This window comes from Tripterygium wilfordii, chromosome 7 (assembly GCF_013401445.1).
Source record: "Tripterygium wilfordii isolate XIE 37 chromosome 7, ASM1340144v1, whole genome shotgun sequence".
In the NCBI taxonomy this organism is placed as follows: Eukaryota; Viridiplantae; Streptophyta; class Magnoliopsida; order Celastrales; family Celastraceae; genus Tripterygium; species Tripterygium wilfordii.
Genome location: NC_052238.1, coordinates 14,253,659 through 14,266,268, shown reverse-complemented (window position 1 = coordinate 14,266,268; position 12,610 = coordinate 14,253,659). Strand labels below are relative to the sequence as shown.

Sequence of the window (12,610 nt, the reverse complement as noted above, 5' to 3'; positions counted from 1 at the left end):
CGAATTGAGAAGATAAAAGAAGGTGAGGTTTGATGTGAGATTTCGAACAACTAATTGAAAATTTCCACTCATTTTTGAAATTTCAAAAAGTCATGGCAAAATGTAGTGATAGTTGGAAATTTCACTCCTTTTTGAAATTTCAAATTTCAAATGTGGGTTGAGATAGATGGCTCATCAAAACCATATTGTGTGATGTTAGTTAAGTCTTTAGGCACATCAAGCATCAGAAATTGAGATTCTAGAATGAATAAATAATAATAGTTTATTTTTTTTAAATATCACTCACAAATATATTTTTCATTAGAATTGAACATTGGACACACATATGTTCAATCGAATCGATTGTTAGCCGAGCTATCTCTCGTTGGCACTAAAAGAAAAGTCATGCGTTATTGCTTTTAATTCAACCGTCTTAATGCAGCCACCATAGGACATCAACAAATAGAATCCTTGCAAAATAGTACTAATCTCAAACGACCCGGTTCATTGTATCGCGCTGTCTTTGAACCAACATTCCTACTAATAACTTTACTCGTTCTCCTTATAAGCTCTGAACTCTATAGTCCATTTCTATTCCGCCTCTGAAAATCCTATTATCTCCAATACTACCGAGTAGCCACGGTTGGGAATGGAGTTCTCGGAGTTTCGTCCACTGGACGACAACTTACTGCTCGATTACATAAAGGCCACGCCTTCTCTCTCATCTATTGTTGGGAACAATTTTGATGACTTGACGGTCAAGGAGATTGGGGGTGGTAATCTCAATTACGTCTATATCGTTGTTGGCTCATCTGGGTCCTTCGTCATCAAGCAGGTTATTGCTGTGCTTTACTTTACTAATATTCTGTGAAATGTGAAATATCAATAAAAAATTGAAGCTATGAATCTTTTGGCATTTCAACCAGGAAACACAACTTGGTAATTGGTTTTTTCTTAAGAATTAAAGGGTTGGTTGGTATTGGAGATTGATTTTCTATGCATGCTGAACTTCTGCTTCTGAATGTGGGTTTACTTATATTTAGACTTTCCTGCTAATTCATACCTTTGATTAGCTATTAATTGTTACTTGAATTGTGATTGTACTTGTAAATTAATATAGAGTTTCGGATTGATTTTAGTATAATATCAACCTATTGATTATTCCTATCATCAAGCACTTCAGTTTTCCGCACAAACTCCTTTGATTCGGCATGTAAATTGTTTTTTGGTAATTCTATTTTGTTGATATCATGGGGTCAAATGGATTATTAAGCTAAACACACTCGTTGTTCAGTCATTTTTTGTTGGTATGACTGCAGGCGCTTCCTTACATGCGTTGTATTGAAACGTGGCCAATGACAAGGGAAAGGGCTTATTTTGAGGCCTTGGCACTGAAAGAGCATGGTCGATTATGTCCTCAAAATGTTCCTAAAGTTTATCATTTTGATCGTACAATGTCTTTGATTGGCATGCAATACTTGGAGCCTCCGCATATAATCCTCAGGAAGGGGTTAATTGCTGGAGTTGAATATCCATTGCTGGCAGAGCACATCTCAGATTATATGTCAAAGACTCTTTTTTATACATCCCTGCTTTACCACACCACCTTGGAGCACAAAGGCTTGGGTAATACACTTTCTGCATTTGTCACTCCCTTCCTATTTTGCTAGTTTCTGAACGGAGTTTGATTATCCCTTTTTTTTTTTCCTTATTTATGACTTAGAATGGCCAAAAATGCATGATTCATCATGATATTTGTTTGAAGACTAAAGTTTGTCATTCATTTTGGAGGTTGCACCTAGTTATAATATATGTTTTGATGCATCTAGAGTAAGCATAGGTGCCTTGATTTGTTATTTATGAAGTAAAAGGACATTGTAATAGCGGTCTGTTTTCTGAAAATGCATATATACAGCTGGTGCAGTTATGGATCCACTTTCTAGTTTGCTTCAAGCCTGATTTTAATGAGCACATGGCACGGTGGCACCCCTATTTTATCATTGAGTTTTCATTAGTGGATTAATGGAAAGTTGTAATTAACATGCTGATTTTGGTTGCTGTATGCAGTTGCTCAATTTTGCGGGAATGTTGAATTATGCAGACTAACTGAGCAGGTTGTTTTCTCTGATCCTTACAAAGTCTCTCAGTTTAACCGTTGGACTTCCCCTTATCTTGATTGTGATGCCGAGGCTATTCGAGAGGATAATACTCTGAAGCTTGAAGTTGCTGGGCTGAAATCTATGTATTGTTCCTCATTTTTAATATGTGGCAGTTCCATTCTTAATAGTGTGTTTCATTTCTCATGATTCATTGGAGTTTGCTATCCTCTCAGGTTTTGTGAAAGAGCTCAAGCATTAATACATGGAGATCTGCACACTGACTCCATCATGGTTACCCTGGAGTCAACTCAGGTCATTGATCCAGAATTTGCATTTTATGGACCTATGGGTTATGATGTTGGAGCTTTTATTGGGAACTTGATGTTGGCTTTCTTTGCCCAAAATGGACATGCGAATGAACACAATGACCGGAAAGTATGTCCTCTTTTTTTGCTCTCTTTCTCTATTTGCTTCGCTTCCATTTCATTTTTGTAATCTTATTCAATAAATATGGACAGCAGGTGAGCCCTGCTCTTTGTCTATACCTGCATATCTCTGTGTAGGTGTGTTTGTGGGTGCTTATAGGATTTACATTAACTTCGCTCCTCTACATGTATAATGTACGAGTATTTGAGGCACTAGTACTTAAGCTTATTATTCAATTGGAAAGACTTATTTTACATCCTTATGGGGGTTTTTTTGTCTTTGTCTTTTTTCATCCCGCTCGGTAGAAGGAAAAGAAAGATCTGAGCCCAAGCTAACCCCGATCCTTGCCAGATCTCCCTTTTCTTTATGCCTGATCTTATTGAGGTTTATTTGCGAAATTCATGTTGTCATGTAGATATACAAGAAATGGATTTTGAGGACAATTGAAGAGACCTGGAATCTTTTCCATGATAAATTCATTGCACTCTGGGATAAGCATAAAGATGGCCCTGGAGAGGCTTATCTTCCAGAAATTTATAATAACGTTGAGCTTCAACAGCAAGTACAAAGAAAGTACATGAACGATCTGTTCCATGACACCCTTGGATTTGGCGTGGCAAAAATGATACGGTGAGAGGGAAAATCTTATTATATTACTTTAAATGTTCTTGTCACTTACAGTAGATTTTATGCCTATCTTTTGCATGAGCTGAATGAAAGCTAAGCCATTGAAGAACCAAATGCTGCATGTTCATGGCTAGATGAAAATTATTTTGCCTCTGAGAATTGAAGTTACTGGAAATTGGGTTTTTATTCTATTTCTTTAATATGCCATTGGGTTATACTCCTCTATTATTGTTCTTCTCCAACAGGAGAATTCTTGGCGTGGCGCACGTAGAAGATTTTGAGTCAATAACTGATCCTAGCAAACGGGCAAATTGTGAGCGAAGGGCTCTTGAATTAGCAAAGAAGCTTCTCAAGGAAAGGCGGAAATTCCTGTCCATCTCAGAAGTTGTATCAACCATTCTGGAACTCGAAGCATGATGAAATTTTCCTAAGTTAATGGCCTGTTTGAGTTTTTGATGTCCGAGTAAACTGCTAGCTCTTTCTGCAAGTGCTCAATCAATGTTTACATTGCATAAACAAAACTTGTTTGTTTCTCAAAGGCGAATAGATACAGTCCACTCTGAAGTCGGCTCTTTCCACGAAGGATGAAGAAGTTGTAATAATATGCTGTGTGTTTTCCAGGGCAAAAAATATATCCGTGCTTGCATTAATATAAACACCTGTATTTATATGATTTTCTTATTGTCTTGTTTGTTGTATTTGTATGGAACTCTGCCTGCTTTAGACATGAATTTTCTAGTGCAAGTCTTGACTCGGCCGCCTGCCCATGTAATAAGAGGACCTTATCCTTGCTTGCATCAAAAGGTTTTGGAACCTTACTCGGAGAACGTATGACATAGCTTGTTAAGTTAGATCTGCATCTGTGACTGTTTGTATTAAAGGGGCATCTCGGCGCCTTATATTTTGACCGAGACCTTACCCTTACCCTTTTCCGTACCCATTTATCATATGAAAATGATAAAAATCTCAGCATGTAGTTGGTATTTCAGTTATCCCAGTCGTTGAATTGGACGCACAAGATTCAAGTGACTTTGTGAGTTTCACATGTCCCATATGATGCTCATAAAATCTTAGCAGGCGAGATAATTGGGATATCAACTTCTAGTATCCTTATGATAACTATTTATCATGTCTATTACTCATATCTTACTCACAAATGGGTATATGGGGTATCCAATCCGCCGAAATTGTGTCTTGAGAGCGAGAGGGAGTCGTTACTTGTCAATGTCATTAAGGAAATTAAATTTTACATTTTTTTTTCTAATCGACAATATACAAGTTTGTCATTTGGATATTCCATATGGGTCTAAACTTAGACCCTCAGGCCAACATGTACAAAAATTTTCTACATGACAACATGATAAGTTGGGCGAAAACTCTATACCTCTGTGCGTGGCCAGTAAAATAAAGGGAATTTAAAAAAGAGTAAAAATTGCTATAGATATAATATTATAATGTCAAGTACCAATAATTCAAATTTTATTATAGCTTATCAAATCAGTTACAATACAACCCACTTAATTTTATTTAGGCTATTACAGGTTTGCACAGCTACTGGCCATACTTGGCCTTATAGTCACTCCAAAGCTGATCAACAGTCTTCCCTAGCAGATCAACAAAATAGGTAGCACTATAACCACTCCTCATCTTCTTATTAAGCTCTGCCACAAACCCATTTCTAAGACTATTACAATAGTCCAAAAACCTGGCTGTAACATCATAACCCTGATCCCACCTATCACCCTGCCCTGGTTTGACCCAGTGACTAGGAATGTAGTTAGCCTTGAGCCTCACATAATCTGCAATCCCTTCAATCAAGCCTCCTGGGGTCTGTCCATTACCATTCCATTGCCAAATATGTGTCATTTCATGATAAATCACCCCAGTGAACTCCCTCTTCACATCACCACTATAGTTTCCAAGGTAATTCGCATTGACATGGATCTCGTTGTTGACAGCGTACGCGACACCGTCCATGTTTTCGATTATTAAGGTCACCTTCTGCACGTTTTTCCGATCGGCCGCGCTGTTTTGTTGGAAGATCCTCCATATGAAATTGGTGGCAGAATCTAGTGTCTGCCTGCTGTAGGGGATGCCTATTTCGTTGTTGAAGCGCACGCTGCCTCCTGATGATCCGGCTCTGTTGGTGACAACATAATCAACAGCAGAAGTGGATTGCATCATGACTGCTAGGGATACTAGCAAGGAGAGGATAAGCCGGTAATGAGACATGGTTTTTTTGTAGTACTGGTTTTTCTGTCTGTTTTTGGTTGTTTTATGCGGAATACATTGTGTTGGATGTTGTATGGTTTATATAGGGAAACTGGTTGTCTATGGCAAAACGTGTTTCTATTGCAATTTGACTATTGACTTAATTTGCCGACCATGAACAACCACAATTAGGCTTGCAAGTTGCCAAGTTGCAACTCACAGCCTATGGTCTCCATTAGAAATGGTCAACCAGTAGTGTGACTTATTATTATAAAGAGTTCTAGTAGCCCAAATTGTTGAAACTTCAAAGTATTATCCAAAATGTTGAAAATATTAATTCATATTGTGGATGCAAAGATTAATGGTTTGTTTGTTTTATTTTATTTTTTTTTGTTTTATTTTTTGTTTGTATTTTTTGAGAACTTAAGTTGTCTTGGTCTGCTTGGAATTTGGCATGTCCCACAATAATTAACAGACAAGAAACAATCCATATATACAAAATTAAAATTTTTTTTTATTTTTCCATATACATTTTCTTATTGGGTACTAAATAATATATCTATACTTGGGGGAGTCGAACCGCAACATTAAATTTGACTCCATGTTATCTTGTCTTGTAGCTATTGAATTAATTGACACCTACCCTGCCAACATATTCATTATATTAATTGTACACTCAAGCCGACCGAGACGGGATGGGAGTAGCTTCAATTCTCTCTCAAAAATCATGTTAAATCATGATTTTTGTTTTCAAAAATGACATATTAGACTTTAGGAATTAGAAATTAATGTTTAGGGTTTATAATTTAGTGTTTAGGGTTTAGAACGTAATTTTTAGTATTTGGGGTTTAGAGATTATGATTTAAGGTTTAGGGTTTTCCTTTTTGGAAGTTGTCTTTTAGTTTAAGATTTGTTGTTGTCTTTTGTTTTTGTTTTTCCTTTAAGGTCTTTTTGTCTGTAACCACGGTATTCCTCCGCCATAAGTGAGGATTTTAATAAAATCTTGAGGTACCGTCCTCTTTATCAAAAAAAAAAGTTTAAAATTTAGTATTTATAATTTTTTTTTCAAAAATCAACTATATTCTAACATTATGAATATCAAAATACTTAATCGCATATTTTAATTCACGATTTAACATGATTTTAAGGGAGAATTGGAACTGGAATTGGAGCCCCCTATCCCAACCGAGACCACTTTTGAAAACAATAATTAACTAGTAAAATATAGTACAGTAGAATCCATGGGTTGACCCGGTAGTGAAAAAATTCCGGCCTAGGATTATGAGGTATTGGTTTTTATTTCTAAGATTTTGTTTGAATTGAGGGATTTGGGAAAGAGAAGAGAAAGGAAAAGGAAGATAGAGAAGGGAAGCAAAAGAATGGTAGAATATTTTTATCTCTCTCATGTTTGGATAGATAAAAAAGAAAGGAAAAAAAGTGATTTAATTAACTAATTTATCCTTATTTTTATGTTAAAGTATTTTGTACAATGGATAAAATAACTTTTTAATTTATAAATACCTTAATTATTCATCATTTCCTACAAATTACCCCGTTTTGGAGATGAAGTATTTTAATAAAATCTTCTCTCCAATTCTCTTTAAATCCATCCCTTTAATTTTTTTCTAAACTATCAAAATAAGATAATTGGAAGAAAACTGCATTTACAATCTCTTCCATTCCCCCAAATCTTTCAATCTTAACACACTCTAAGAGAGAGTGGGGGTAGGGGATTATTTAAGATATTTGGCGTATGGACCAATTTGCTCTTTGTTAGGTATGGCAAATCTAATCATACCCGGCGGGTGTCCAAGATATTTCACCCAAAATCAATTGGACATCATGGCTAACCAGATTAGGCCGTGAGTACAGGTATGGAGGTTCAAAAATTTGCTTGTTTGGGTACGAATATAGTATCTCATAACCTGCTTCATTTTTACCTCCAACATGTTAAAATTAAAATTTTGCATTTTTAAAAAAAAATGTCAAAACCCATTTGGTACAGATAATCTGTAGGTATAGGTACAAGTGCAGGTACCATATGGAGGCGGGTACAAGGGACTCTCCATACCCGCACAAGTATTTAGGTGGGTATAGAGGTTGGATTTCTTAACGGGTTCGGGTAATTTGGGGTGCCCGATCCAAGCCCGACACGTTGTCATCCCACTATTTGTAAGTCTTATGGGATATATGGACAAAAAAGGGAAGAAAAAAATAGCGAAGATTTAGGAGACGATATCTTCTTTCCTAATTGTGTGTAATTTAGGTCATAAGAATGTAATTAGTCAAAAATTCCCATTGTTTGAGTTTAGTGTATTATATTGATGGAAATTAATCTAATCCATCTATGCACAGTTGACCAAATATTATTAGCACACATGTACACTTTCCGTGCACATCTTGATTCGCATAATCAAAGATTTTAATTCCGTAATATTATATAGAATTATGTCTATCTACTACCTTGATTTCGAACTTAATTAAGCCCTTCTTAATACTATTATATGTTTAACCACTCCATTAAACATGACTTCTTCTTATTTGTTGTCGTGCCGTGTCGTGCCGTCCTCTTTTTTATAAAGAAAATAATACTTATATTTCAAAGTTCTGTGTGTAGTTTTAGGTCAAGTCTGTAATCATCGTATTTCCTACGTTAAATTATATATACATAATAATAATAATAATAATAAATATGAATGGAAAACTTAGCCAACTACATTTGGCCAAACTACACTTGTTTCCGTGCAAGACTTGACATAGGCAAAGTCATGACCTTTGTGTGTGCTAATCGAATTTAGTAAGTATTTAACGAGCAAAATTGTAATTATTAATGTTAAAAAATGTCAACTTGTAGCATCCTATTGTGATAAGAGTGTTTGATTAGTGTTGTGTAAATTTCCATTTACACGATTCACACAATATTAATAATAATAAATTATTTCCACGGAAATTGGTCGAAAATTGTTAAATTATTATCCATCTTTATAGTCAATTTTTCCTAACCTATTCAATAAAACATTACTCATTATATCAAAAGTATTTTCAATACCAACTCCTGTTATTCCTAACATTATTATTTAGATAATGAAAATTCATTAAATTCTATGAAAAATCATGTAACAACCACACAGATCATGCCCCTATATTCCTATAGTTCATGCAACCTATAACACTACGGTAAGAAGCAAAACTCTAAACATCTTTCTTCCGGTCTCAATTTAGCATCAAATTATTCAAATATTGATGATCAAATATTCGCAAACATTAAACACACCAATAGAGACAGAGCTAGGAAGTGATGTTGGGGTGGACTAATATTAAAATAATATCATTCTGATCCATTTGAAAATTTTTGAGAAAAATTCTACAAGCAGTGCCCCTAGAAAAAAAATTTCATAGCTATTTACAACATTATAACTCCTTAAAATGATATCATTGATGAACATTCATCTCGAAATTTTGTCTCATAAAATAACCCCAAAAATTTACATATTAAAGTTGAAATAATATCTATACATGTATCTAGAAGACATATTTCAAATGCAATTCAATTTTTTAAAATAAAATAAAACAAAAGTATTGTTATGTATTGTTGTATTCTATTAACAATAATGGAATACATGAATGATATCAAGATTACTATTAGTTCTTGTCTCTGAAATCATAATTATAATCACACAAATATAATTATAAGCAATTCATGTGTGTTTACATTAGCTTAAACTTGAAACGAAATCCGATCTTCTTCTTTGTGATCACCGACTCTCCTTGCGTCAAAAGCTGCAAAACTTTTATCCCCCTCTTATGTGGCCGGCCATAGCAATTATATTGGCTAGGTTTCCTAATTCTAAAACCCGAGGATTTCTTTACTAATTTGAATACAGGTGGTCCCTATCAAAATTATAATTTTTTTTTTACCCTTCACATCTTCTAAATATCGGTAATATGTGCACTATTATTGTCCTTACTCATGGATGTTCCTACTTAACTTGTTATATTCTAAAACAAGCTCGTTTAATGTTATAGTCGGTGGATGTTGAATATTCTAACATTTTGTTATGTAAATAATTTAGTTTTTAATTATCATGCCAGGAATGGGTCATTGTCGGATTGTCCTGGCTCAAGTCAGCTGACAAATTACAAGTTTGTCGTTGACCTTGAAAATCCAAAATGGACCCCAACTGTGGGCCAAGCAGCCCATTCTATCCACAATTGAGTGGATTTGGATAGCCAATTTCATTTTAGGCGCGCAGCCCAATTTATCATTGTAAATTTTGGATTTTTTAGTATTTCTTTTTTTTCGTTGTTAAATTTAATTTTTAAGAAATTCAGTTACAATACAACTCACTCAATTTTATTTAGGCTATTACAGGTTTGCAAATCTACTGGCCATACTTGGCCTTATAGTCACTCCAAAGCCGATCAACAGTCTTCCCTAGCAGATCAACAAAATAGGTAGCACTATAACCACTCCTCATCTTCTTATTAAGCTCTGCCACAAACCCATTTCTAAGACTATTACAATAGTCCAAAAACCTGGCTGTAACATCATAACCCTGATCCCACCTATCACCCTGCCCTGGTTTGACCCAGTGACTAGGAATATAGTTAGCCTTGAGCCTCACATAATCTGCAATCCCTTCAATCAAGCCTCCTGGGGTCTGTCCATTACCATTCCATTGCCAAATATGTGTCATTTCATGATAAATCACCCCGGTAAACTCCCTCTTCACATCACCACTATAGTTTCCAAGATAATTCGCATTGACATGGATCTCGTTGTTGACAGAGTACGCGACACCGTCCATGTTTTCGACTTAATAGTGAAAACGTAAGATCGGATCGGAATCGGAGAAGGGGTGTAAAATCGGAATCGCAAAATCGAATCGTAAAATCGTAAGATTTTACATACAATGTAAAAATAAGCATATTTTGCAATCCTAAGACATGTAACAAGAATAACATAATGCAATAATAATTAGATAATGCCATACATGTTCAAAGTTCTAACAATCAAACATACTAAAAATTAAACACATGCTACATAAATTCAATCTCATGTTCCAACAACAAACATACAAACTAATAAATTAAAACCAGGACCATGTCTAGCTACCTCTTCAAACATTTTTGTGAACTCTGGACTTCTGACTGTGTTGAAAGGAATACCACAAGTGTAAAGCCACCTCCCAATACTTCTACATGCACTTTTTCTCAAATCTTTCTTGAATAGCTCATTCATGGTCACTTGAGTAGAATTTTTTTTCCCTTTACCCTTATACATAGCTGATGTCATCCTAGTTTGAGACTCAGGTAGTGTTTCACTAACTGAGCTCCCAATTTCATGTTGACGCAACAAACTCTTCCTTTCCTTAGCTTCCATACCTTGAGACAAAATCTCCAACATTCTCTTCCTCACATCATCGGGTACACTTCGACAAGCTCCTACATTATCGTTTGTACAAGCAAGGTGATGCTTAAAACGATATATACCTCCGCTGCTAATTTTGGCACAAAATTTACATTGCACCTTCTTTGCATCATGACCAACCTCAATACCATATTCCCATCCTATATCATTTCTACTCCCTGAAGCATTTTTTCTCCTAATACTTGCAGTTGCATTTCCAGAACCAGAAGTTGACATTTTATTAATTGAAAATCAAAGAACTGCATACCAGAATGGTCGAGGTGTAGAATAGTCACAGAGTCAAGAGAAACTTCAGTATCAGATCACTATTGCATCATCTCCAGGACCACTTGTCGGCGTCTTCTCAGTTCTCAGTCGATGAAGTATTCTAGGTTAGAAATTTCACGAACTGTAATAAGGAGTTGGCTTGGCTGTATAAGAACTTGGGCTAAGGTTGAATTGGGCCAGAATAACATAAAAACTTGGGCTAAGGTTGAATTGGGCCATAATAACATAAGAACTTGGGCTAAGGTTGAATTGGGCCAGAATAATATAAGAACTCAGAATAATAAAAATTGGCCCAAAAAATAAGGCCCAGTCTAACACATAGGCTTATAAGGACAGTTCTCAAGATCGTTAAAATCGTGTATAAAATCGCGATTTTAACGATTTTAACGAGTTTAAGCGCGATCTGCGTCGATCTTGATGTGGCAACGAGTTTACCACTATTCTACTCGAAATCTTAGGTAAGATCGTAAGATCGAGCGATTTTACGAGCATAAGCGCGATTTTGACTACCTTGTTATTAAGGTCACCTTCTGCACGTTTTTCCGATCGGCCGCTCTGTTTTGCTGGAAGATCCTCCATATGAAATTGGTGGCAGAATCTAGTGTCTGCCTGCTGTAGGGGATGCCTATTTCGTTGTTGAAGCGCACGCTGCCTCCTGATGATCCGGCTCTGTTGGTGACAACATAATCAACAGCAGAAGTGGATTGCATCATGACTGCTAGGGATACTAGCAAGGAGAGGATAAGCTGGTAATGAGACATGGCTTTTTTGTACTACCGGTTTTTCTGTCTGTTATTGGTTGTTTTATGCAGAATACATTGTGTTGGATGTTGTATGGTTTATATAGGGAAACTGGTTGTCTATGGCAAAACATGTTTCTTTAAATATATGGCAATTTGACTATTGATTTAAATTGCCGACCAAGAACAACCACAAGTTGCCAAGTTGCAACTCACAGCCTATGGTCTCCATCAGAAATGGTTATATTGTTGAAACTTCAAAGTATTATCCAAAATGTTGAAAATATTCATATTGAGGATGCAAAGAATGGTTTGTTTGTTTGTTTTGTTTGTTTGTATTTTTTGAGAACTTAAGTTGTCTTAGTCTGCTTGGAATTTGGCATGTCCCACAATAATTAACCAGAATGATATATATCCATAATTTTTAATGCTTAGGGTTTATAATTTAATGTTTAGCGTTTAGAACATAATTTTTAGTATTTGGGGTTTAGAGATTATGATTTAAGGTTTAGGATTTAAAATTTAGTATTTAGATTTTTTTTTTCAAAAATCAACTATATTCTAACATTATGAATATCAAAATACTTAATCACACATTTTAATTCACGGTTTAACATGATTTTAAGGGAGAATTGGAACCGGAATTGGAGCTCCCTATCCCAACCGAGACCACTTTTGAATGCAATAATTAACTAGTATGTCTTATTAAAATATAGTAGAGTAGAATCATGGGTTGACCCAGTAGTGGAAAAATTCCGGCCTAGGATTATGAGGTATTCGTTTTTATTTCTAAGATTTTGTTTGAATTAAGGGATTTGGGAAAGAGAAGG

General features: G+C 35.4%; 2 protein-coding genes and 1 pseudogene across 2 annotated transcripts; 1 reads left to right on the top strand and 2 right to left on the bottom strand.

The window, feature by feature from the left end:
- Positions 1–485: 485 nt before the first annotated feature.
- Positions 486–3,875, top strand: LOC120001362 (methylthioribose kinase-like). The gene is made up of 6 exons (XM_038849648.1): positions 486–814; positions 1,299–1,605; positions 2,047–2,221; positions 2,312–2,513; positions 2,920–3,134; positions 3,377–3,875. The coding sequence occupies exons 1-6, from the start codon at positions 629–631 to the stop codon at positions 3,546–3,548; spliced, it is 1,257 nt and encodes a 418-aa protein (XP_038705576.1). The 5' UTR covers positions 486–628; the 3' UTR covers positions 3,549–3,875.
- Positions 3,876–4,583: 708 nt separating this feature from the next.
- Positions 4,584–5,427, bottom strand: LOC120002427. The gene has a single exon (XM_038851206.1). The coding sequence runs from the start codon at positions 5,361–5,363 to the stop codon at positions 4,683–4,685; it is 681 nt and encodes a 226-aa protein (XP_038707134.1). The 5' UTR covers positions 5,364–5,427; the 3' UTR covers positions 4,584–4,682.
- Positions 5,428–9,674: 4,247 nt separating this feature from the next.
- On the bottom strand, positions 9,675–11,850 carry LOC120002428 (annotated as a pseudogene).
- Positions 11,851–12,610: the final 760 nt, after the last annotated feature.